The 27,326-nt window shown below is 40.7% G+C and overlaps 1 protein-coding gene across 2 annotated transcripts in view; it reads left to right on the top strand.

The window, feature by feature from the left end:
* LOC102796233 (solute carrier organic anion transporter family member 5A1-like) overlaps nucleotides 1-22,156 on the top strand; it is a 56,100-nt gene extending 33,944 nt beyond the window's left edge. For both annotated transcript variants that reach the window (XM_087832079.1, XM_087832078.1), the window contains 6 exons: nucleotides 3,029-3,193; nucleotides 8,731-8,929; nucleotides 15,155-15,314; nucleotides 17,364-17,608; nucleotides 19,686-19,750; nucleotides 20,319-22,156. In XM_087832079.1, coding sequence (XP_087688205.1) covers nucleotides 3,029-3,193; nucleotides 8,731-8,929; nucleotides 15,155-15,314; nucleotides 17,364-17,608; nucleotides 19,686-19,750; nucleotides 20,319-20,845 — 1,361 coding nt within the window. In that variant the 3' untranslated portion in view covers nucleotides 20,846-22,156. The remainder of the gene's footprint in view (nucleotides 1-3,028; nucleotides 3,194-8,730; nucleotides 8,930-15,154; nucleotides 15,315-17,363; nucleotides 17,609-19,685; nucleotides 19,751-20,318) is intronic.
* Nucleotides 22,157-27,326: the final 5,170 nt, after the last annotated feature.

The raw sequence follows: 27,326 nt of genomic DNA, 5'->3' as shown, positions 1-27,326 counted from the left end.
GACGGTCTTTCAAGTCTAATGAATGCAGAACCCAAGTCAGCCTCCTCTAAACGAATAACAGAGCAGAGGCTTATCGTGTAACTGCAGCTGCCAGAGAAGAGAATAAAGCAGGAAGATTTCTACTATTCAGAGCCGTTTCTGAGAAATATGTTACCCTAAAAATCCGTTTGGGGCCACAAAACATATTTCAGCATTATAATGAAGGTGATACAGCTTATTGAGTATAAATAACCCTGTGAGCATGTCAGTAATTCATATCGTTTACCACATGTTTCTACTCTGCAATCCACAAACTTTTTATTTTCATTAAAGTAACATTGGGTTTTTTTTGCATTTAGGAAACGCGACTAAACCAAAGAATTTCTGAAACAGTTGTGAAGTAGAGAGAAACAAAAACAGCTGTTAGCATTTTTAGGCCTACTTTGAAACAAAGTAGCTGTAACGCTAAGATGTCCCCTGTGAGTCCCAATTAACCACTTTAAAATTGTCCCAATTTAATAATTAGTAACAGGAACAGGATCATTAGGAATCCCAAATATATTTGGAGTAATTTTGACTGAAAGCGTACTGCTAAGCCAGCAGTGTTGGTGGTCAAAGCAAACATGTAGATGTAGTGACATCACTGTTAAATTCTGACTTTCCTCCTTGACTTTCATTCTTTTGGGTTTGGCATCTGTAGCTAGTCAGCAAAATTAAGAGAATAAGTAACCAGAGGCAATGACACGCAAAATATTACAACTTTTTTTTCAGTACACAACAGTATCCAAAACAATAAAGGATGAAATAATTTCCTTAATCACGATCATCTAGTTTTCTTTCAAAGCCACGCGGTTCCACTGAGAATGGGCTAAAGAGCTTCAGTTTTGAGACGCCCGGGTTAAAGCAATAGTTACACTTTTTAAATTATTTTTTTAAACATTATGTTTATTGACTTTTATATTACAGAACAAGCAAAGAATAATAGTACAGTTAACATGAGATTTATATTAAAGAACATAGTCCCCAAAATAAACAAATACAAATTAAAAGAAACAACAACAATAATAGTAAAAATAAATAAATAATAAAATAAAACAAAACCGATGCACAGCATGGGTAAAACAAACAAAGCAAGACGCGAACCAAAAATAAAAACAACAAAAACAAAGAAACAGATAACAAAAAAAAAAAAAACCCCACACACACAAAGAAACCCAAAACTCAGCACCAAGTATCACTTTCTAAATTAATTCCCTTCATAATGTCTCAGAAACTCAGTTAAAGGTAACCATATTTCTTCAAAATCTACTCCCTTTCCTCTGACAATATAAGTAAGTCGTTCCAATACAATACATGATGCCATCTCCTTCACCCACATATGACTTGAGGGTACATCCACGTTCTTCCAATACAAAGATATTAAGCGCCTAGCTTGCAGGAGGCCAAAGTCAATTAATTTTAGCTGTCTGGTGCTAAAGTCACAGTTCTTTGGATATATACCCAACACACACATATAGCTACACTTTTAGTATAGAGAATAACTTCTAAAATGGGATTTTAAAATAGGATGGGTACAGAGTAGAAAGATATAAAACCATCAGTTATATATCTCAGCACGCACAGCAACAAGTGAGGCAACAGATGGTTTAGAGCTGATCGTTGTCCACAAAAGTCCTGTTTTTGTTTCGTGTTGACCCCGCTGAAAGCCACAAGCCGAAACAATGAAATGACCACATACTACATACGTTGCTGCGTCCACACGTACACGGGTATTTTTGAAAACGGAGATTTTCCATTTTCGTTTTAAAAAATAATCCCGTCCACACGTAAAGGCAGAAATGAAGGAAAAAGGCTGCTAGGAACATGCCAAAGCAACAGGTGGCGATATATTCCTAACCGTGTAGAAATGTTGGCCAATCAGAAGTTTAGAAGCCTCGGTGGGAAAAAGTAAACAAAGCTGGGGCATAGAAGCAGAACCGAGTCATATGTGTGGAGGGACAGTAACTGTGTGTGTATATGTAAGCATTTAAACACTGCAGAGAGAACAATTAACAGTTTTGTAGAAATTCATTTCACCGAAACAATAACGTGGCGCACAGTGTGACGTCAAAAAATGCGCACACCTTTGACGCTGCGTTTTCTGCGTTTTTCTTGTCCACATGTAAATGCAAAAACGGAGTTTTTAAAAATCTCCATTTTCAGTGACCGAAAACGCCGTTTACGTGTGGACGAAAGGTGCAACCGCAAAGAAAAATCTGCGTTTTCAAAAATACCCGGGTACGTGTGGACGTAGCCTCTTCAGGATTGCAACTAAATCAAAATATACTTTCTGCTACATCGCGGTAGCATCTTTGATGATTTAAGCAGACTTCGGTGTTGCTCAGGCAGCTCCTCCTAAAAAGGTTTGACAGCAAAGTCAAGAGAACGTGTTACGTGTTACGGCAAGCTTTTTTTGTCTTCTGAGTGCTGCAAAGTTTGGAAAAAGAAGTCCAAATGGAGTTGGTTTCATTGCCCCTCTTCACAGCACTGATTTAGGAACATTTAGCCAAGGAGGTGGTTAAAGTTTTCATTTGAAGTGCCAAATCAAGGAAGTAGTATTGAAGGCTTCAATTTTAGCTGTTCATGATTGTGAGGATTTTTACAGGCAGCCCTTGAAGGGCTAAATGGTTCTCTTACCCCCGTGTGAAATATTTCATATTTATTTACGGCCACTTTTTCCCAGTTGAGTGGTTTTATTTATTTTGTGATAGTACAGCTCTGTTTGTTTCTTGTCATATTTTCTGTACTCCTGAGAGTAGAAAAGCTACTCTAAACCTGTGTGCAGTGAACAACATGTGTGCAAATGTGTACACATTTTGACAGCGTGCAGATTACGAGGACAGTTGAACTAAAGGGAACTCGTCAGTCTGTCTCAGCCATCTGTAGTTCAGACTGAATGAAACGGATTTGCAAAAATCAGAAGGGTTTATTTTCACTGTTGTGACGCTGACAGAAAAAAAACAAAAGCTTTACTTTGTGTTCATGTCTTTTTTTCTTCACCCTCTTCCAGACCTGCCTAAAGCCGCAGTGAGGATCCTCAGCAATGTGACCTTCTTGTTTGTCAGCCTGTCCTACACGGCAGAGAGCGCCATCGTTACTGCTTTCATCACTTTCATCCCTAAATTCATCGAGTCTCAGTTTGGGATCCCTGCCTCCAATGCTAGCATCTACACTGGTGAGTTAAATGTACACATTTTAAAGAGCATTCCTCACCATCCCACCTCTGAAATCCTGCAAAGACTAAAAACTGGGCTCAATAAATCTGGTTCTTAAACTTGGAATTTATTTCTCATATTAAATGAAGCCTCCTGTGATTTTCCTGCAGACAGCATGCAGACAGACCAGAATATTCATACGACATCCAGGGCTTTAATTTGTGCAACTGCAGCGCTGGTTTTATCGGAGAGCAGAGCCAGAGAGGCTGTTACCCTAGCGCTGCAAGCCAGCACATTAATAATAAAGAAACTGCTGTTCTTCAAATGAAGGGGGCACCTGGGACGCTGAGCTGGAGCACTGAGTGCATCACACACAAAACATTAAGAAACACACAAAGATACAAGCACATTAATGTCCTACATACACTCACAGTCACACGCCGATGCACATGCACACTTAAACGGGCTAATACTTTAGCTTAAACACAGAGTTTGAATGCTTGTTGTGCTGATTTTCTGTATTTGATCTAAACAACAACAATCTAGATGGATAAATAGCATTTCAATTTAACGCATGGGTTTGTTTTTTGTGTGAACTGTCCTTTTAATTTGAAAATCCAACCTCAGGCGAGCGCTGCCTTGTATCAGGCGATGCATATAGAAGTGTACAGTCCCGTTTAAAGCCATCCCGTTGTTGTGGCTGATAAATAAAGCAGCTGAAATGAACATGACACTCGGGGCTCGCGACCTTTTTTTAGTGGCTTTGGTTATTTTGGTAGACAAGAGCTGTTTGCAGTTGGACCACATGTGGAAGTCTGCGTAATGCTGTTGTTTATCAGGTTTGATGAACTCTGCACATGAAATAGTTTGCATGGTATACAAGTCTGTAAGGAGTGCTTCAATTAGAGCAGGGGTGTCAAACATATGGAGGCTGGAACCTGTAAACTGAGAGCTGATTGGGACAATTGACATTAAATATATATGCTGTGTATGTGTGGCCATTAATGTGACTCTTATTCACCACTGTGGGCCCTCATGAAACTGACTTGGACTATTTTAGGAACTGAAAAGTCAGAGTGAGGTCATTTGTGATTCCATTTCATCCCAGATTTAGGAAGTTATTTTGTTCCTGGAGAAAATATAAGGCTACTTACAGCTGCTCCCTTACTCACAGGGATAACTCCACACATTTAAGCTAGCAGACCCTCCTGATGCAGCCCCCAAGCCATTTGTGTCTCCTGAAATCAAACCGTGATCTTGAGCTATGCTAGTTAGTAATAATGATAATAATGAGACACGTAAAGTGTTTCAGAAAACATTCGTCCATTGATTCTTTTTTTGCTGCTTACATGAGTCACAAGGGCGGCAGTCTAAGAAGAGATGCCCTAACTGGTCGCCTCCTCAGCCAGTCGTGTCCTGTCTCCAGATCTTCAGATTGTAAAAGACAAATTTATGATTGAAATTCTTTTTATAGTTAAAAATATCAGAACCGTACACACAGTGGAGTCAAAAATGACCCCACTCAGTCCCCCTAAATGATCCCACTCTCTGTACGGATGATTCTTTGCTTTGAATTTATCATTTTAATAAAAAGAAAACGAGCAAAAAACAAAACAAAACTTTGCCCTTTTAAAAAAATTGATTTTGATTGCTGTCGTCAAAGAACAGCACATCATTAGTCACACTTGTAGGTAACCGTGAGTCATCTGAACTTTCCACACAAAAAACTCGATTACTGAAAGCGGAGTTTATAAACACCCAACAAACGAGTGTTTTTCACACTGGTTCTGCATTAATGTTGTTTATTCCTTTTAGCCACATTAGTATGATTTTTCTCCAGGAAATTACATCTTGTTATCAGAAATGTTTTAGTGTTTGAGTTGCATAACTGTCTCAGCTGTAGGTGGAGTGGGCTGTGAAGCCTGTGATTAGAACTGCCACTCATATATATTTTCAGAATATGCCATCCTCCGGTGAGTTAAATAAAATTATTTCTTGGGAACCTGCTCAAGAGTTTGTGAAGGTCCCAGGACCCCAATTTGGTATCCACAGGTGTTCACTTTAAGGGGCCTGAGTGGGTAGAGCAAAGCAGGAGCCCCCACCAGCCTGGAGTTACGGTGCTTTCCCTTCCATTATTCAGCAGAATAAGTAAGATAAAGTGTAGGATACAATTTTGTGCCCACGTCTTTAGAGTTAAATCCACAGTTTAGTGTTTTGTCCTCAACTGTGGAAAAAAATCATACTTTGTTTTTGCAGTTTCCAATTTAGTGTCTTCTGTACTTTAAAGCCTTAGTGAAAGCACGTTGATGTTGTGTAGCCACACCTCTTTTAGCTTTAAACCTGCCCACTGATCACATGAAACTGTTCTTAGAGCCCCAAACTGATTTTGTTATCAGACACTGCGTTGGACATTTGAACACAGGTTACTTTCTTTAAGAGTCTGCCTCAAGTGGCCTTTAGAGGAACTGCAGTTTTGTGGCACTTGCACATATCGGCTTCAATTTCATCCCGAGATTTTGATGCTTGGTTTTGGATTTAAATGGCCAGTCAGTCTGTAATCCACGTGTCTTTAGTCATGCTGGCATTGCCTTTAACATTTCTAGAACAATCTTGAACGTAGGGCAGGTTTTATTAAGGAGGAAGCATTGCTTACAGAGAACCAGACAGTGTGGTGAGCTAGGGCTGCTCAATTAATCGAATTTTAATCTCGATTACGATCTGGGCTTTCAACGATCATTAAAAATGACTGAGCCGATTATTAGCCCCTCCCTCGTGCTTTACTCTCGCGCTGCTCCATGTGGCAAATCGAGCGCACCTCTCTGCATTTCGAACACGTGTCACAACAATTAAGAGCAGCGGTTTACAACCTTTTTTGCGCCACGGACCGGTTTATGCCCGACAATATTTTCATGGACCGGCCTTTAAGGTGTCGCGGATAAATACAACACAATAAAACTAGTACCGGTACTGAAAAAAAGAACATTTATTCATAACACACGTGAAAAAACCAAGGAAAACCGAGTTAACGATAAAAACAATAACAAAATAACGCTGAAAACCGATAAAAACCCTGAAAACTATACATTTCACACCTGAGCCTCAACTCTCGCGGCCCGGTACCAAACGACTCACGGACCGGTACCGGTCCGAGGCCCGGGGGTTGGGGACCGCTGATTAAGAGGACCCGAGGGAAGCTCGGAAAGCTAAGCAGAAGTTAGTTGGAGAGGAGAGTGACTGCTGTTGGTTGAAAAGAGGTAAAAAAACGTCAGTGGTGTGAAAACATTATGGGTTCACGGAGTCAGACGTGGATCAAGTAGACACAGTGTGTAAACTTTGCTACAGTGTCGTAGCTGCACCACAGAGCAACACTGCAAAGTTCACTAAACATAGATGTTTACATTTTTCATTTATTTTTTATATTGCAAACATTTGCACTGTTATCAGTATTTGCACACTATTTTATATTATTTTTTGACAATCTTTAAAGTCATTATTCAATACATTGTTATTGTTAAATAAATATCCTCAAATAATCGAGATCTCAATTTCAGTGAAAATAATCGTGATTATCATTTTTGCCATAATCGAGCAGCCCTATGGGGAGCTTTTAATGACAGTCACTTAGGACTGAACAGATCTGGGGACTCCCTGAGGCTAACGGCTGGGCTTTTACCCTCGGGAACTACATACCTTTATGGACTTTTTCCTGTTATAATTCCCATTTAACAGGAATGCACACGTGATATATTACACATACCAACTAATTACAACTTGCAACAGCAGTGGTTTTTGTGTGTGTTGTTGGGTTTGTGATATAGAGTCAAAAAAAACATGGAGCCACTACTCTGAGACAGAAGCTTCCTCCGTTAGACTCCATCTTCCAAGCTGAGAGGACAGACAGCTGCACAGGACACATTATCTAACACCTACTGAGTGAAGAGAGCATCTCCGCCTGGGTTAGAGGCTTCACTCCCTCCGAGGCTACCCACACTATAAATGTGTGCTGTCATGGCAATGCAAGGCTGCCCGGAGGCGGATGTTGTTGTGATCGCTGCGTCTTCTTTAGGATCTCATTGAAGAGAAAGCGATAGCTGCAGCGGGCACAGCTCCACAGTGTGCCGCCGATTTGATCTGTGAAAGTCCAGCTGGAAAGCGAGCTGAGGCTTGAACGATAAACATATGCTTTGCTCACAGAGAAAATCATCTCTGGCCCTTAGTCCAGATAATTTACCCGCTTCATCAAACGCACTGTAACTATAGAAACAAAGTGCAGTGCGTCATACTCTGAAACGCACACACGGTAAAAAGAAAAAGTGAATTCACCACAATGTGCAGCCGCAGGTTTAATTACTACAGGATTCGTTTATATTGCTTATACATAACCTGACTTCATTACCCGGTGAATTTATGACCACTTGGTGGCAGAAAAGCAGCACAACCAAACTGAATTACCACGTCTAGTTTTTATGGCTAATGAGTCTGCAACATGCAGCGTCCTCAAAGACTCAAATATGAAGTAAAATTTCAGAGACAAATATTGCAGTTTCTTTAAAGGCCACTTGAGGCTGGCTACAAATCTCCTGTATTTTATTTTACTGTTTACTTCCTCTTAGAAAATATTGGCTTAAATTTATAATCTAAAGCTTCCTAACAACTTACAGGATGCTGAATCTTTTTTGAAATAAATGCATTTGGATGCTGGTTTTAGGGGCATGGCTGCTTTAATATACCAGTGTCCTGAACGTAGATGGTGTAAAAGATAGATGCAGCCGCAGCGATGCCACCAGCTGACGTCCTGTCTTAGTGAAACTGCTGTGAAGCATTTTATTTGTCACCATCTTGGTTTTTTGAAACCACGTGTGGTGAATTAGCTCCTCTGTGGTTTCAGCTGTTACTGGGAAACATATCTGTGACTTTAGCTTCTAAAAATATTCTCTTTCTTCACCAGCTGACTTTACGTTTTCTATCTTCTATCTTTCAATGATACCAGAGTCATTACATTTATTACTGATATAGAAAAAAAAATATTCCTAGAGATTTTGGGCTCCAAAAGGAACATTAAAGATGATAAACATTAAAGCCAGTTTCATGTTTCTGTAACATAACTTTCTAGTTACTTTACATTTTTATGAGTTCGCTTGACTAACTTGAAACAGCTTTGAGTGAAACACATTTGAGGAAATATCAGTCAGTGTCTCCCACCGTTTAGAAAACCACCTGTACCACATGATAATACGACCCCTTTTTTCCTCCAGTGAATTATCAGAAAGCAGGTCAACAGACATTTTTCTGTTCCTCTTTGTCTTGAATTGCTGCCGTTTTGGTTTTGAAGCTTTGAAAAATCCCATAATAGAAAAGAGTCTTTGTTACTTTGTTATCTCCTGTATCGATGAAGCTGTGAGGCCCCACCTCCATTTGCCTCATTATAAACCTTTCATAGTATGAAGGTAAAATTTTCTGTGGCTGCAAGTTATTGTAATCTGCTGATCCTGAGAGGTACGGCTAAGATTTTTTCCCACATTTGATTATTTCTGTTTGCTTGTCTTTGTCTCTTCAGGTGTGATTATTGTACCTAGTGCCGGCGTGGGGATCGTCCTGGGCGGCTACATCATTAAGAAGCTGAAGCTGGGCGCTCGCGAGTCGGCCAAGCTGGCCATGATCTGCAGCGGCGTGTCCCTGCTCTGCTTCTCCACGCTGTTCATCGTGGGCTGCGAGAGCATCAACCTCGGAGGGATCAACATCCCCTACACCACCGGGTAAGGAGAAGCTGGGCGGGTGAAATCCGGGGAGGTGGTGGGTCGTGCTGCATCACAGCTGACGAGGAAGCCTGACGTCACTTCGGCGTCAATGCCACTTCATTCATGCCTGAATTGAATCTTTACACTGGGTCTGTGTGTGCTGTTCCTGCAGTGATGTGGTTGTGGAGGATGTAGAGAAACACTGAAAGGATGGAGGAGACAAAGACGAAGCTAAGAATAAACAGACAGAAGTAAAAGAAAATCAGACTGACTGAGGAGGAGGGTTAAAGAAACTGAGTAATGAAAGCGGTTGAAAGAGTGAAGTCAGCCAAATAGTTTATCTGGTCGTTTAAACACGTGTAATCTGTTCCTGCCACTTTTCTCCGCCTTATTTCGTGTCTAACTTTGTGTAATGTTGACCTCGGCCCTGTTTTGGAACCATATGAGCATCATCTTCGAGCCTCAAAAACATGAGAGGCAGCATCCTCCCTACCTGGATAATACAAAGTCTTAAAATGCAGTGAGGTTTCTGGATTCTGGTGTGCTTTGATTTGATTTCACACCCTGTTTATTTACTTAAACGTGTAGATTTTCCCCATGATTTGGTTTCTTTTCACACAGAACAAACTCCATAGAACTGAAACACAAACTATGTGAGAACACGCTTACTGGTCACATGTGTCTGGTGCTGGAGCGACAAAAGATAATACAGGAAGAAGGTGCTGTGTTCTGGCCTAGTGGACAACATGGAGACTTTATATTTGTTTACCAGTTGTTAGCCCATATTGACCATTTGTGACCCCTGTCACAGAATGGAGATATTACTCAGGTACAGGAAGTGTCTTGATGCATGCTCAATTATCCAGGTAAGTAAATCTCCAAAGGTTGATTCTGTTCATCTGGACGTAGCATTTTGTGGGAATGCTACGTCCAGATGACCAGAATCAACTTTTGGAGGTACAGGAGATGTTTAGCTCAAAGTTGGCTTGACTCACGTTCACATCATAAACAAATTGCTCTGAAGTTTGTTAAGACAAGACTGAGACCTCCTCCAAAGGGTCTCTGTGGATGTTTTCATCAGCACCAGAGTGATGACTGTGTTCACACCTGCATCTGTGAACTGCACCGAGAGGAAAAAACAACCCAGAGTTTGATTTAAACAGACTAAACAGCGCAGTGTGAAAACACACTGATAACAACACAAGACATTTTGTGACAAAGTTTTTCTGTGTGGTGGAAAAACTAAACATCCAAACACCAGCCTACAAGCACACAAAGCTCTTGCAACATGCATTCTTGCACTTTGAAGTCATGTCCAGAACATTTATTACAGCGTTTTGTTCGTTATTTGTGTAAAGGACTGATGTACTGCCTGTTGCTAGAGGCAAAGACAAAAAGTACTTCTGTACAAGAGGTGGGCGATGGATTTTCTGGATCTGTGAATGGTTCCCCTGTAAGGCAGGCATTAAACTTAGTTACAGACACGGAGAGTCACAGACATCCTGCACAGGTCATCATCCCTGTTACGGTTCACGTAACGTCCAACTGAAGGATGCATGCATAGTCGGTAGCACTAGCATTTATCACTTGGACCAAAGTGGATCCTAGAAACGTCTTTAAGACTAACAGATGTTAAGACTTCCTCTGCCAGAAAACAATGGCGATGTCACGTGATCCAAAGGCTCATGCTGCCTTCTCTGTACCTCACAGGTTATAGGTCGGATTTGGAAAAACGGGCGATGTCTTGCTCTGAAGATGGAGCCATTCAGCCATCAGTGCAGTGCCTGAGTACAGCACAGTGTATATATTTTTATTTTTGTCTAATAATACAGCTGTAGCACATTCACTGATAGAACACAAAGTTCAGCAGTTATACTTCCAACTTTGCACTTGAAATTGAAAGCAGCGTTAACTCAATCTGTGTCCAGACTGAAAAGTACATTGTGGTTATAATATCATTATGGGCCCTGCTGCTTGCACTGACAGTGGCTGGTGTTGTAAGCAGGCTATAAATAGTCTAGTTTGCTTGTTTGCTAATGTTGCTAACATGGTACTGTAATGAAACGGTGCCTTCATGTGTCTTAAAGAGGATCAACCAAACCTGGAGGGCTGGCTGATTGTGAAATGCTCTCTGAATGACTTCATTAAGCCTAGTTTGTCACTTATTACAGACTGTAACCATCAACCTCTGCTTTTCACTGTAAAGGGCAACTGCAGCTATTTCAATACTGACTTCCAGTGACACAAAAATACATTTGTTACCTACAATCACATGAAACAGAAAGTTTTCCCCTATTTCTTTTCTTCTAATTGTTTCCTGTCACCCGACTGACGTATCAGTGACGTCTGCTCCAAACTTGTCTGTTTGTTCGATCTTAAAAATGTAGAAAATGTCAGAAAAAAATGGCTTCACGGTTTTCCAGGTGACATTTTCAAAGAGCTTGTTTTATCTGACATACAAAAAGTCAAAACTCTTCCATTAAAAAAAGGTAGAAAAAAACCTCATGAACCTCAGGAATGTGTTGGTTTATCAGCGTTATTATCTGTTCATTTCCTGTACTGCATTCTTTAGCATTATTCTTATTCAGAGAAACAGAATAACTTCTTGCCTGTTATTTATTTTTATTTTGTTTTACTAGGAAACCTTGGTGGGCATATCCTCCAGCTTTATAACTGTTTTATGGCTGAACAGGTAGACAATTAGCAGCAGGTTTATTTGTTGACAACATAATAGGAAAAAAAGAGATTTTATCCTTCAGAATAAAATATCAGGCTAGTTTTCTTAAAATGTTATAGCTGCTGTAAACCGAACAAACTCAAATCTTTGATATGAAGTAGAGCTGGGCGATAGAACGATAACGATATGTATTGCGAAATAACTTTTTCTCGATAGAAAAGTTAAACTATTGCGATAGACCTCATCTCTTTTGTCCTCTTAAAAAAAAAAAGAACAACAGCCAATCCAAATTAACTAGCGCAGAGCCGAACCAATCACAGCCGCAGCGTCACGTCACGTGACTTGTTACGTACGGCACAAGTGTGTGTTTGTTTGGGAAGCAGCCAGCCGCCGTGCCGCCCGGGTAATGGAGGAAATGAGTGTGCCGACTAGAGAAAAATCAACCGAGCGTGACCGAAGGTTACCGAAGAGAAAACAGATGATGGTTCCAATGCCGGAGAGATTGTCGAACGGAAGAGCCACAGAAGTTCCGTAGTGTGAAGGTATTTCGACTATTTCTGTCTGACAAAAAACAGAGTAGTGCGCACCAGAGATGGGCAGTAACGCGTTACAAGTAACGCGTTACTGTAATCCGATTACTTTTTTCAAGTAACGAGTAAAGTAAGGGATTACTATTGCAAAAACGGTAATTAGATTACCGTTACTTTCCCGTAGGAACGCTGCGTTACTGCGTTACTAAAACCGTGATTTTCTTGCGAGAATGTCTCATGACAGTGACGTAAGCGAGTGCGACGTGCGTGACAACAGCTGTGTGCAGATCAACAATGGATCATATATCGAGTGCGGGAGAGAGTATGAGCGTGCAGCGTTTAAAGCGTGGAAGTACTGACCTTACTTTGAGTTTGATTCCATAAAAAGTGACAAAAACATTAGTGTCCGTTGTGCGTGGGAAGAAAACTTCTTTTTACAGCGAAAAAACCCCCCCTAAACTTCCAAGCAAGCACCGAGTGCGCTACGACGTAATGGGAAACTCACAGAGAAACTGCCGTATCCTTCCACTGACCGCTGCGGCACACCTGCACCAGGATAACCCTCCGCCTACCCTACTCCTGCTTTACAGGTGAAAATAGAGCAAAAGGACCGCTAGTCTTTGACTTTATTTATTTTCTGCTGTGTTTTACTTGCATCTGAAAGAGTGAGTGTAAACACAATATATATATATATTATGTGCTGGAATGTGCAGAAAATAGGTTTAAATGTTAAACTAATTTCTTCAAGTCAGAGAATGGTGCATATAATTAAAATTTTGCTTCATGCATAAAGGTAAAAGATTAAAACTAACAAAACAAGTTTTAAAAAGAGACTTTTCCATTTGATTACATTTTGTATGATGATTATGTAGAAAAAGTAGAATTGGGCTGAAAGATCTATCGCTTTATCACCTATTCAGGTTGTAAATCATGTTTTTAAAAAGTAACTAAGTAACTAAGTAACTAAGTAATTAATTACTTTTGAAAATAAGTAATCAGTAAAGTAACGGGATTACTTTTTTGGGGAAGTAATCAGTAATTAATTACTGATTACTTTTTTCAAGTAACTTGACCAACACTGGTGCGCACTGTAAATTGTGCCGAAAGCAAGTCTGGAAATACAATAAAGCGGCGCATGCTCAATCTCTGACTGGAAGCGCTAATTCGTCATTCGGCTTTTGTCAGACTAAAGTAACTGTTAAACTGTTTGAAAAGCTCAGCGATACAACAAGGAGAGATCGAGAATTTCCTTTTAGTTCAACAGACAAAATTGACTAACTTTTGTCAATATCAAAATATTGACAAAAGTTAGTCAATTTTGTCTCTTCTTCTGTAAAACAAAGTAAGATTTATTTTTAGAATTAATATTTTGTTTCTAAGTGGAATTGACAATTTAGTCTGTTTTTGTTTGTTCTATTTTGACACTTAAACGCTTTAGCGGCTGCCTTTTGTGTAGTTTGCAATATTTGCCTTTATTTATCTGAAAAAGTCTCATGTTCCTTAAGTACATCTACCCTGTTGAACTTATTATAGGAAATAAATATTTAAATCAAAACAAGCTGCTGATTATTTCACATTTTACTTGTGAGCAACGGCACATTTAAATCTTACAAATATAGTTATTTGGCTTATATCGTGATATATATCGTTATCGCCTGAAATGAAAAAAACATATCGTGATATGAAAAAATCTTATATCGCCCAGCTCTAATATGAAGCCATAATAATACATCTTTTCCCCTGCAATCATCCCACACAGTTCTGAAGTTCATTTTTAGTCATGTTTTAGTTTAGAGGCGGCACAAGTTTTTGGCAAGATCGGCTCCATTCAAGTCTGCAGCCATCAGGTTACAAGAAGAAATACAATTTTGTTCCTTAAAGTTTACACATATTTGACATTCAGCCATCTTTTTGATTTTTTTGTATTAAGTCTAAAACCTTAGTTGTTTTTTTCAGCACCTCCCCTGGTGTCGTTCTTTTGCTTCTCCTTCCAGATGCAAACTTGGAATCGTGACTCTTTCCCTTAAACCGCAGACATCCGTTTGCCGACTGCAGTGTGGCCTTTCTCCTGTTTAATCATTTCCCAGTCTGACGGAGTAGGTGGTAGTTTTCATCACCCCATCTGTGGCTCATGTCAGGGAGGAAGCGAATGTTCGGATGAGTGCAGGATAACAGATAGCGAGCCAGTGAACGGAGGCGTTTTCTTTTGCACAAAGCGTCCCTGAGAGCGATTACATGGCAACCGTGGAAAATGTCCAAGGACAGCTTGGAAGAGAGGATCTTTGGCTGCGTGCCCTCTCTGTTTTCTCTCTCGTTTGTCCCTCTGGTCTTTTTTGATTTCCCTCTGTGAGTCTGTCTGTCTGTCCCTTTCGCCCTCCACTCTTCATGTTTCATTCTTTTCGATTCCCTCCCTTCTGTCTCCTTTTCCTCATCCTCGTCCATCCAACCCTCCTTAAGTTGTTCTGAACAAAATAGATCAGGACGTTCCAGCTTGGCACAAACTTTTACATGGATGAAGGAAAGAAGAAATGATTAGTTTTTCTACGTCTAGGACCAATGCCACTGTGACCTGAAAACAGCTTGTTTTGCCCATAACTTAAGAATTTTAGTTTTTCTTTTTGGCTTTTCCCAAACACGTCAAATCGTCTGAGAGTGAATTTCTTTATCTGTCAGATTTCTCTGAAGAAGATTTGTAACTTTTTCCTCACATAGCGTCATCATTACTAAATAAAATAATGGAGAAATGTACCGAAAGTGCTCATTTAAAAGCTGTGATGACTTTTCCATCAGCCTGAGCTTTACTTTGATGCTGCTTATCAGTAATGTGTTAGACGAGCAGTCAATATGCGGATCATTGCGAGCAAGAAATGAGCTTTTACACAGTGTTTAGTGTAATGATGTCACCTGTTAACAGACTGAATTTGACTTAATGCCACTAAGTGCTGGAATTAATTTGTTTTCAGTGTTACTCAGAAGTGGAATAGCTTTAAAGGGAAATAACTGTCTAATTAAAAAGGTTGTGTTTTCTCCCTTCAGACCTACACTCACTATGACGCAGAGGAACCTGACCGGAGGCTGTAATGTGAACTGCGGCTGTAAAATCCACGAGTACGCTCCGGTCTGCGGCTCTGATGGCATCACATATTTTAACCCCTGCCTAGCTGGCTGTGGCAGCGTGGCCAACGACAGCACCGGGGTAAGAGGCCTCGATACCTGTGTCTTATTTTAAAAAATGTCGACACTAAAACAGCTTAAATTCAGTCTAAGATGTATTTTAAATGTTTTGTTTCACTATTTTCTGCCCACGGCACGTTGTTTACTCAGCTTGACTGTTGCTATTTTCAGCTCACGCAGCTCCGTCCTCTCATCCACAGGCAGGCCCCTGAGCCTGGTTCCTCCTGGAGAATACTTCCTGTTAAAAGGGAGTTTTTCCTTCCCACTGTCACCAAGTGCTCGCTCATGTTAACTGGGATTTTTTTTTTCTGTATTATTTTAGCAATTTACCTTAAAATATAAAGCGTCTTGTTGTGATTTAGCGCTACATAAATAAAACTGAATTAAATTAAAGGATCAATAAGCTCATAGCAGAATTGCTACTGCACCTCCAGCATTGGTCCAAATTTAATCAAACTAGCACAAACTAAAGGTCACGTATGTCATTTTTACTGGCAACAACCTCTGAACTGTAATGGATCATGAGTTTGGTGATGTTCTCAAACAGTCATGATGTTTGCTGGGTTAGCTTCTTTAAACCATTCAGCTTCTTTTTTAAATTAGAAACAGGTTCTAATTTGGTATGTTTCTATTTTTCTGTTCTTTTCAAATTAATAAGTGCATTTAGACAGTGTTCTTGAACTTAACTGTTACTTTATAAATTATTTCGAAGTGAGATGGAAGAAAGTTTTAGTTTAGTTTTTAAAAGATCTTCAGTTTAACTTGTTTGAACTTGTAAACACTACGGGGTAGCAGTAACCTGGACACTATCCTGGCGTTGTATATGTGTGATTTCAAGGCCAAAAACCAGAAGATTTGAATAATTTTGGCAAAAAAAAGCAAAATGTTACCAAAAAGTTCTGTTTAATTCATTTTGTTGTTATTATACAAGCAAAGGCAACACAGTGATATATGCAGTATTAATATGTAGGTGCAGCGCAACACAACGCAGTAATGACACGACACAGTAACATAATAGAAAAGCAAAAACATAAAATAATATAAAAGAGGATAAAATAAATAATAAAAATAAAAAAATCATATAGATTAATATAAAGAAAATAAAATAGCAGATTAGTGACTTATAGGTAATCTGTTGTTACTGATAAAGTGTCAGAGTGAGGCAGGTTCTGATCCAGTGATTATGTGTGTTACAGTGTGTGACTGTGAGTTCAGTGCTTATGGTGCACATGATCGGAGAGACAGATTTACAGTCCGGGAACAAAAAAATCTGTTCCTGAGCCTTATAGTGTGAGACACTGGTACTGTTTCACACTCGGTGGGGGATCAATGTTGAAAGTGTGAGTGGGGTCATAGTTCATGTTACACGCATGCAAGGTAAAGCGTTTCAGGTAGCAGTCTTTAACGGCACGTAGCGGGTGCCAACAGGACGCTCTGTTGGTTTCACTCACCGCTGCAGGTGCAGTGATCGTACCAAGCTGTTGTGCAAGATGTTACCGTGCAGTGGTAGAAGCTGTCCAGATGGAGCCTTTCCAATCTCCTCAGGCAGTGGAGGCATTGTTGTTGCTTATCACGAAGTATATAGAGACCATGTCAGGTCCCCAGAGGCGTAGACACCAAGGAACTGAAAGCTCGTTATGTTCTCAGCTTACCCTGTTGTAGATGGGCTCTGTCTACCTTTTTTGGACTTTCTATAACATTAAGATCAAGGTTTTTGTTTGAGTCAGCAGATGCTGGATCTGCCCTCTGTAGGCCGTTTCGTCATTATTAGATGGAGGCACTCGGATAGGTTTGAAAGTAATAAAAGGCTAAAGACATTAAAAATACACCAGTGCAAATCTTCAGGGTGTAGTCTGCTCGCCCACTGTTAGACTGCCATATGAGCAGCAGTGGTTTGAGGGACACTCCTGTTACTTTCTGTTTTTATTTTAAAGGATTTGTTTGTTTGGTCTCATTTAATTCATCTGCTTCATGGCTTTCTCTTGTTTTTAGCAGTTGCATTAATGTCTAAAGTATTAACATTGTGAACCATGTATCTAAACTTCCATACGTATCTTCATTTGCCCTCCAGATCCGAAACTACTCCGACTGCGCCTGCGTTCAGAGCCGGCAGGTCATCACGCCGTCGACCGGCAGTCAGGGCAGCAACCAGCTGCAGCTCGTCATCGTCAAGACCTACCTGAACGAGAACGGCTACGCCGTGTCGGGGAAGTGCGACCGCACCTGCAATACGCTCATCCCCTTCCTCATCTTTCTCTTCATCGTCACGCTCATCACTGCCTGCGCTCAGCCCTCCGCCATCATCGTCACCCTCAGGTACGCCTTTATGAATCACTCACTGTGAGGAGGATGGGATGGCAATGTTTTGTTCCAACTAAAAGTCGTTTTTAAGTAACAGCCTCTCTGCAGACCAGGTGTTCTTATCATCTTTCTGAGAAAAAAGAAACAATTTTCTAATTTTGTAGGAAATGAGTTTTCAAAAATAATCAAAAGTGCTTGAAAAGTTGAAGAAACTTTACTGACTGTAGACAAACTGTGAGAGTAAAGGCGACACTGTTGACTTACTGGTTGATCTACATCCCCTCTCTTACCTTATTGGCCTGCAAGGAGCCAGTTGAGATGGTTTAGGCATATGAACAGGATGCCTCACGAGCGCCTCCTAGGTGAGGTGTTTTGGGCATTTCCTATTGGGAGAAGACCCCTGGGATAGTACTGGGATAGTGCTGGCTTGGGAATTTCAATTCAATTCAATTTTATTTATATAGCGCCAAATCACAACAAAAGTCGCCTCAAGGCGCTTCATAGATACAGAGAAAAACCCAACAATCATATGACCCCCTATGAGCAAGCACTTTGGCGACAGTGGGAAGGAAAAACTCCCTTTTAACAGGAAGAAACCTCCGGCAGAACCAGGCTCAGGGAGGGGCGGGGCCATCTGCTGTGACCGGTTGGGGGGAGAGAAGGAAAACAGGATAAAGACATGCTGTGGAAGAGAGACAGAGATTAATAACAGATATGATTCAATGCAGAGAAGTCTGTTAATACATAGTGAGTGAGAAAGGTGACTGGAAAGGAAAAACTCAATGCATCATGGGAATCCCCCGGCAGCCTACATCTATTGCAGCATAACTAAGGGAGGATTCAGGGTCACCTGGTCCAGCCCTAACTATATGCTTTAGCAAAAAGGAAAGTTTGAAGCCTAATCTTAAAAGTAGAGATAGTGTCTGTCTCCCGAATCCAAACTGGAAGCTGGAGGAATGCCTCAGTATCCTTCCCAGATCAGCTGGAGAGGTCTGGGCATCTCTTATTAGACTGATGATGTGACGATGAATTTGAACGTGAACATTTCTTCTTTCATCCAAGTGGCAGTACTATCAAACTGTGATTTCCAAACTTTATCAACTCAATTCCCACAAAGTCTTTGGACCTTTTAAATATGATCACCACACACAGTAAAAATAATGACTGTGTAACTAATGTATGTATTTGATAGATATTTCTGAACATTCGACAAATAAAAATGTTAACATCATTAAAGGATTCAGGCATGGGGCCATTTTCGATTTAAAAATGGATAAGTGGGTGTTTGTTAAGTAGATTTGTATTCACGCAGTAGGACAGTCAAGTAAGATGAACATGATTAAAAAAAAAAAGCCAAAAAACCAGATATTTGTTGTGAATGAGCAGAATTGTTGCTGAATCACGTCTAAGCTGATCAAGTCTGCCGGCATCAGTCTTGTTATCTTTATCTGATAACAAAGCTCTCCTGCTCTCATCCAAACATGGTGACGTCTGTGTGCAGAGTCAGCAAACTGTAAAGAGTTTTATCAGAGTCGACTGGTGAATCCCCGCCCTTTTAATGTCCCTGTAATCCACTAAGATTAAAGGTAATTTGGCTAATGCTTGAAAAAAGCTGTAAACATGTGACGTCTGTGGTGAAAACACTCTTAGCCAAGTCCACAGATCAATTCCCATCCATTTGGTTCATTTTTACTTTTGCTTTTTTTTTTTAAGAATTAACCTTTTTATTTTTCATAAATATGGCAGTGAAGCTTTTCGTTTCTTTGGGGGATTTTATTGCATATTACAGACCAAGAGGTTGCACAACAGGCATGGATGGAGAATATTTATTCGAGTTGTGAAGTTTGACTACCTCAACCAAATTTCCATTTCTATTCCTGTGTGTGGTCGCAGAAATGTTTTAGATGCAGGCACGATGCTTGGAAATAAAGCTACATTCACGGAAACACAGAGTTGTGTGTTGTTATCACTGAACAAACACTCAATTTTAGCAATTCAACTGTAATATTTAACATTAGCTTAGGCAGTTGCTTTATTTGGTTCTATCATCCTCTGTTTCTGCCTTCCTCAGTCTCCTGTCTGTGTGTTGCAGGTCTGTAGCGGAGCAGGAGCGGCCGTTCGCTCTGGGAATGCAGTTTGTCCTCCTCAGGACTCTCGGTGAGTAGAACCGGAAAGCACAGAGCTGCTCGTCTTGTTTTATTTACCCATGACATTAAATAGAAAAGCAGAATATCAGCAGTGTTATTTGTGGAGCTCGATGGAGAGATGGGCTCACTGCTTGTAAACACTCGGTGCCTCCTGACTGACGAGATGTTTTACAGATTTTTAAAAAGTGGCGGTTATCCTGAATAAGGAGGTGAATTATATTTGATGCATGTTCAGGGAGCTGCTGTCAGTGTAAATTATTTGGAGGACAGAAACTCTGAGGTGTTTGGGGTTAATCAGGTGAGGAGGATTATGAAATTTATGAAATCCAGGATGGCACTTCTCAGCTTGTGCTGCAGTTTCTCACAGCAGCTCCTGCAGCTTTATTGGCGTCTCAGCTCACTGAGAAAGCTGAGAGCTCACGTCTGTTCTGGGTTTGTTTTACCTCCCTTGATCTCTTCTTTCCCTGTTTTCTCTTCCATGTCATCGTTTTTTTCTTTCTTTCTGCTCTTTCCATCTCCTTTTCTGTCTCTCGTTCTTTCCCCCGCCTGATTTCTTCTTCTTCTCTTTTTTTACTCAGCCTACATCCCGACTCCCATTTATTTCGGGGCCGTCATCGACACCACCTGCATGTTGTGGCAGCAGGACTGCGGCGTCCACGGCTCCTGCTGGGAGTACGACGTCACCTCTCTGCGCTTCGTGTACTTCGGCCTCGCTGCTAGCCTCAAGTTCCTTGGCTTCCTCTTCATCTTCCTCACCTGGTACTCCATTAAGTACAAAGAGGAGCGGGTAGAGCGCTGGCTCAAGCGCCACCTGTCGCCCGTCGACACCGTGGGCAGCCTCGTCTGCCACCCCGGCGGCCACAAGGGCCACGCCCGCACCCGATCCTGTCCCGTAAACATCCCTCGAACCGACCCCAACGCTCTGCCCGCTAATGCACCGCCGCGTGCCGGCACCCTGAACCGCGGCGTTAGCACCCAGAGCTGCCCCGGCCAGGAGCTGAAAGCAATAACTCCTCCTCCGGCAGCCACGGCTGCACCTTCACCCGCAGCGGCGCCCAACCCCGCACCTGCCCAATCACTGGAACACGTCTCAGTCCGAGTCTGAGCTCCAGTTCGGGGCCAGGCGACGAGGCAGGTCTCTTCCACTGACATCTTGTTTCTTCTGAAATCCAGTCAGCTGGGTTTTTAGCCGCTGTCAGGAACACCAGTCATAACACGGATGTCCTGCTCGCATCTCAAATCTCTGATTAGCTGGTGAAACACTGGTGGACCGAAAACCTTCAGGTGGACCTCCACTTTGTCCAGACCAGGTGGAGATCTCTGCTCGGAAATGGAAGCTTGGTTTCCTTTGAGATGGAAGACAGTTCATCGCTCACAAGCCCCCACCTCCACCCCTCAACCTTGGCAATGTGTGCCTTCTGTCACCACGATCCTCGCATTAATAGTACAAAACACACTGGAAGCCCGTCACACACAGACTGCTCACCTTGTAGGAGTCACCTGAACAGATACCTCAGCTTCGCTAACCTCTCCCTTCAGCTTCACGTCTCACGTCTGCGTGCTTCATCCTCATTTGCGATTTTCTTTTGAGCCATTTTTGTTCTCGTATCAGTGCTTTCACTGGAAAAAAAAAGAAAGAAAAACCTTTGGAAATGTGATACACAACCGTTAAAGAACTGGAAACCGATGGCATGGTGCTATGTGAAAAACAGCGTCCTTTTTTAAATCTTTTTTTTTAAAGAAAAAACCCAACAGGTCACTGGGCTAAGCAGCTTGGCATGCACAGAATGCCTTCCTCTTCGATGCAAGGCCTTTTGTTGCTCCCTTGACACAATGACACGCAGTATTACTGCTGAAAGTCGGATTGTTTTGGCTTTTTCCAGCTCCATACAATGCATCCATACATCCGGGCCTCCGACTGGCACCCTGTGATAAGCAGCTTAACCTGGGAAGAAAAAAAAAAAAAAAAGAGGATAGGCATTTTCCTCCTGACCACATTCCCGGCGAGCCAGCGGCGGATTCTCCGAATAAACGACTGGAAGAACGAGGAAAGAAACAGACTGCATTTCAGGCTCAGTGACTTCCGTCCACTTTACTAACAGCAACTCTAACATTTGTACTCAACATGTAGGATGGCGAGTACTCGACCATCACGTAGAGGTCATAGTGTAGTCATCTGTTCCCTTTGTCTGCTCCAGAAATGAAAGCGGCGTCTGCAGATGGAAACTGTATGAACGCAGCTTGTTGGTTTAATATGAAACAGTCGTCCTGGTGTATTATGGGTAATGACCTGCTCGTCTGCCAGAATGTGATGTGTGTTGCGTTTAATAGGTGTAAGTCGCAGCCAAGTGAGGAAAAAATAGGAAAATAAGGCATCAGTTTGCAGAATGGTTCAGTAGTTTATTGAGAAAGTAGAGAAAAGATTCCTGATGGAGTGCAGCTAATGATCGTTTTCTTTGATCTAAAAAATAAGTCAAACAATGTAAATCAACAGTTTTTCTGAGCTCAAATTCTTTTGTTCAACCCCAAAACCCAAAGATGTTTTTAGCAATATGAAAAACCGAAACGCTCAACCTATCAAATGTGCAAGTCCAATTAGGCTCATTCCAGCTCTACTGTTTTACTCTCGGACTCGACTAGAGTAGCTTTGCATGATTCACAGTTTAAAATAAGCCTCTTTTAACTCATACAGGCCTTTGTTCAGCCCCTCAATTCATCCACTGTCCCAAACAAGCTCTTTTAATATTTTACACCAGTGGTTCTTAAACATTTTCAGGCCTGATCCTGTTTTCACCTGTCACTAAACCATTTTTTATCAATTACTAACAACAAACGTAGGGTCTTGATCTAGAGTCAATGCAAGAGCATCAAAAGAAAAAGAAATCAGAGTACCACTGCTTTAAACCTGCTTTCTTCTGGTTGGCTGCCCCTCACAAACAGTAGGTTTGAGCAGGAGGGGGAGGGGCTTTGATCTCACACCCAGAGTGGTGTTGCCTGAGATGACAATAGTAGGGACTTCCCAGCTCACTCACTTAAATATTCACCATTAAAACAGCAGACATTTAACGGCAAGTAAGGATAACAGCTCGACTTTAAAAGACGTGAAGCACCAGTTTGGACCTCAGACGTTGTTTTTTCTTTTGGCAGTTTGGTGTAACAGATTTAGTCGTTAAAGGTCAGAATAAATTTTGCTCCATTTATTATGACATTTAAAAAATATAATATTAAACTCAAAAGGAGAGTATTCACTGAGCTCGTACACAAAGAAGAAGCAGAGGTTTTGGTAGACGTGTTCTGTGAAGGAAAAGTTGCACAACTGCTACTGAATGCACTGAAAAGCAAGCAGTCACCGTATTTGGAAACAAATATTATCTCAACAAAAATGACCAATCTGGAAAAAAAACATAACCCAATAACAGAAAATTTAGACCTTTTTTTTCTTGTTTGTTTTGATTTTAAAGGTAACAATTAAGCCATATTTAAAGCTTGTTTTAAAATGAGTTAGTGGTTAAAGTAGTTACATTTTTGATTTAGCAGCCCAGTGGAAGCAAATAAACACCATCACTTTTATGTTTTTAATTCTACTTTACACTAAACAAACTGTGGAACTGAAGTGATACTTAACAGAGATGAAAGCTCAAAAAGTAACAAGTTTAATTCTTAAAATGTTTTAATAGTTTTGCAACAAATCAATGAATGAATAGTATTAGTAAAAGTAAATTAATAACATTTGTCGGACACTGTCAGTGCGCACAGTGATGGAACAAACTTCTTTTTTGATCCTGAAAATAATTTTGCTCCAAATTTTTTTGGATTCTTTTAAATCCAGAGATTACATTTACAACGGAAATATTTTTGAACCTGTACCACCATGTTTGTGTTTTGTATATAGACAGTTTGATGAGGATTTGCTTCCACTGTGGCTGCAGGCCAAAACGTTTCTCCTCAGTCTAGAAACGGTGAGGGCATTTCTGAGCTTTAAGAACAGAAATATAAATTTAGATCAGTGTCAGAGCTTCTTTCCTCTTGGCTCTCTGTCTACAGCTCGTCACACATCTGTGTTTGTTTTTCCCTCTGAAAACTCAAACCTCACAAAAACACTGTGTTTGGATGTCGAGGTGCGATGCCCGTGGAGGTTCGATGTTACGTGTGCTCTTACTGTACACGTGCGGTTTCATCGATCGCTGTCCTGTGAGGACACCTGCTGGGCAGATGTGCACCAGCCGTCCGACACGCACATCATGTCCCAAACCAACCGAAGAGAAACACGATCAATACTTGTTACATGCGAGACAGAGAACAAGAACCAAAACAGTATTTTTGTGTGTCGACAGCACGGTTGGTGCCTCATTTTGTCCCGGTGTTTTTACTTTTGACACCTCAGATAAAAGCAGCTCTGATATTTAAACTGAGCAAACTTTAAAATGAGATGCCTGACCATCACTCCTGAACCCCAGAAGGTTTACACTCATTTAAAGCCACCTGTTTCATTTGCTGCACTGTTTCAGCTCCAGCAGGTGAAGGACGATTTTTAAAACGTGTTCTGGCGGTTAACCTCTTTCACCAAACTAATAAAAACGTAATAAAAGCAGCTATTTAAGCAGCAAGACTTCAGACAGATACGAACAGGTCGACTCGGGCTGTATTTTTATGCATTCATCAAAGATTCAGTAAAAGGACTCGATGTTACAATCCCTGACCATGCATTGCTTTAAATGGAGAAAATCTTGAGTGATGGCTGTTATGAGGAAAAGCAGCCCAGAAACTTTACCAGCGGCACACATCGTTGTGTGCCTAAACTTTCATTCTCTTACCCAAGCTCATCTGCTCTTTTTCCTTGGTTAGATTTAAAGAATTTAAAATTCAAAATAGTTAAACTCAAAGGTTTGAGTAAGTCTAGGCATACCTATAAAAAGAGAACAGTTACTTTTATTTTGTTACATTATTGACACAGTATTGTCACTTCATTGTAATCGTCGATACACGGTTATCATGAAACTCATAACAGCCAACAAACAATCGATCAGTCAACCCTTGTTTTTGTTTACAGTTACTGCATTATTATTATTATTATTATTATTGTTTTACACATGCTTCCTATTTTGTTCCCCTCAGAGAGTCGCGGTGCATCTTGTGCAGCAATAGGATAAAAAATAAAATTTAAGCTAAAAGGCGCATGCTGGAGCTGATGACTGACTGGTGAGCTTTAAGGGTTCAGTGATTTTAAAAAAGATTCTTGTTTTAATTAAAGTGATTATCATGGTCGAACAGGTTAGAGCTCATGTCTGATGGTCGAACAGGTTAGAGCTCATGTCTGATGCAATAACGTGTTTCTGTAATGTTAGAGTGACTTTTGAGGTGATAAAATTAAGGACAGGTGGACAATAATCACACACAAGAAATGTCGTTGGGACAAAAAAAAAAATCGCACCACTTCTCAGTAAATGGAAGGAAAACTTGACGCACGATTTCAGTAGAGAAAGTAGAGTAGAATCAAATTTCAGCACATCATTCCATTTTCATGTACAGCGAGAACAACTAATACAAATCTCACCCGTGTCCGTCTGTGTCGTGTTAGAGATGCTCGTCCATCCGTTTAACGTTTAACAACCACAACATCTGCTGTTTCAGTTTGTCCGTGCAGCGCTGCGGTTTAGCTGCAGGCGGCGCTGTTTCACGTCTCAGACGACACTGGGGGGGATGAACTGCTGACACCAGTACTTCTTGATGGCTGGCTTTTTTTTTTCCTTTTTGATACCACACAAAAAGAAAATGGGAAGTTTTTGTTTAACAGGAGGAAAAGGTGTGTTTATTGGGGACTATTTTTCATGGCGGATTAGTCAACCTGTTACTTTAGGGGCAGCACAGTGATGCATGTGGGAGTGGGTCTGTGTTCATGGTAATAAAGGAACATTTCAGTCGTCTTTGGACAGCGGTGCAGCGGTGCAGGAGGAAGTTTGTGGCTTTCTGGGTGTCGTACAGCTTAATAAACCTTGTAATGAGGCACACAGGAAGCCTCCTAATCACACACCTGGACCACCTGATGCACTGATAGATATACTGTAATTTTTATAATGAAGCTGAAAGCTTTTTAAGGGGTTCAAAGGTCCAGAAAATCTCACTTCTCATTTTAGCCGCACATAACCAGCCGTGCAGGTGGTGTCAGTATTTCATCCTCCGGCTTCAGGATTTTACCACATCGAGTCGTTTACCTCCGTGTGTTGCTTCATATGTGGCATCATTTCCAGACTGTGACTACAGACAAAGACTGAATCTTTACGAGCTCCTTCAGGCAGATGTAGGTTTTACCTTCTTCTTCTTCTTCTTCTTCTTCTTCTTCTTTTTTTAAAGAAAAAAAACAATCAGTATTGTATTTATTTCCAAACAGTGTTTTTGAATGACTGAACGATCGCACTGATGAGAGGCAACATGTAGATTTGTGGATGCACTGTTTACAGATGCCTTGGTTACTTGACTTCTGTCAGTAAAAATGTGAAGAAAAAAATTAATAAAAGAGAATTACAGAAACGGCTGCTTTGTGTTTCTTCTGTCTGCAGTCGTTTATCTGCCGCGTTCCCTCCAGCTGGTTTATCTTAACAGGAATAGTTATTAACAGGAATTGAAACACAGAAGAATAACAACTAAAAACAACCCATTGAGCACATGTGGTTTTATACTTTTTTATATTTTAGATTTCTGTGGTTTGCAGTTCTTTAGATGTTATTCTGGGTTCTTTTGTGACCTGGATGAGTCACTGGTAGCTTCTTGGAAAGTTCACCTCTCCGTTGTTCACTGGAGCCCCAAAGCCTTACAAACATCTGCAGACTAATAGATGCCAATAACTTTGTTATTTTTCTCATAAGTTTTCTTGAGCGTCTTTACATCGTGGCGTGATGTTTGTTTTTAGCTTTTAGCCTGCTTCACTTTGACAGACAGGTTCTGTTTGAGTGATTTCTAACGAAATCATCATTTATAAAACACTTTTTTACTTACTTGGGTTATTTTTTTATCTAATATTAAAATTAGTTTGATCTTAAAATACAGGCCATATTAAAGAGAAATGGAAACGAGAACTAAATATTATCACTGATAATGTATGGGAAGAGATGTGTAAAACTTGTCACAAGGGACTAAGTAGTCAATTATGGAGAGTTTGACTGGAAATTTAAAATTAGATTTTTTTCTCCTCATATTGTAAGGAACCCAATGCAGAACTATGTTGGAGAAAATGTGGGGGAATAGGAGACGATTCACTTATCTTTTGGGACTGTCCAATAATTCAAGGTTTCTGGATAAGAATCAAAGAAGAAAGAGAAAATCCTACAAGTAAATACTGCACTGAACCCCACCATATTTCTCTTGGGAGTTATACCTAGAGAGAGGTATACCAAAGATGAAAAATATATTCTGATAGCTAAGAAAATGATAACTGTGAAATGGAAACAAACTCACCATCCATAACTCAATGGAAACAGAGACTGAAAAGAGTTCATACAATGGAAAGAATAACAGCAAGCCTGCAACTGAAGGTGGAGATCTTACACCAGAGATGAAACTGTGTGGCCAGATACTTGAGTGAATGAGCA

Source organism: Neolamprologus brichardi, chromosome 18 (genome assembly GCF_056152115.1).
Source record: "Neolamprologus brichardi isolate AB-2024 chromosome 18, ASM5615211v1, whole genome shotgun sequence".
NCBI classification, from domain to species: domain Eukaryota; kingdom Metazoa; phylum Chordata; class Actinopteri; order Cichliformes; family Cichlidae; genus Neolamprologus; species Neolamprologus brichardi.
Note: the sequence above shows the minus strand (reverse complement) of the source record. Positions and strands in the feature narration are given on the sequence as shown.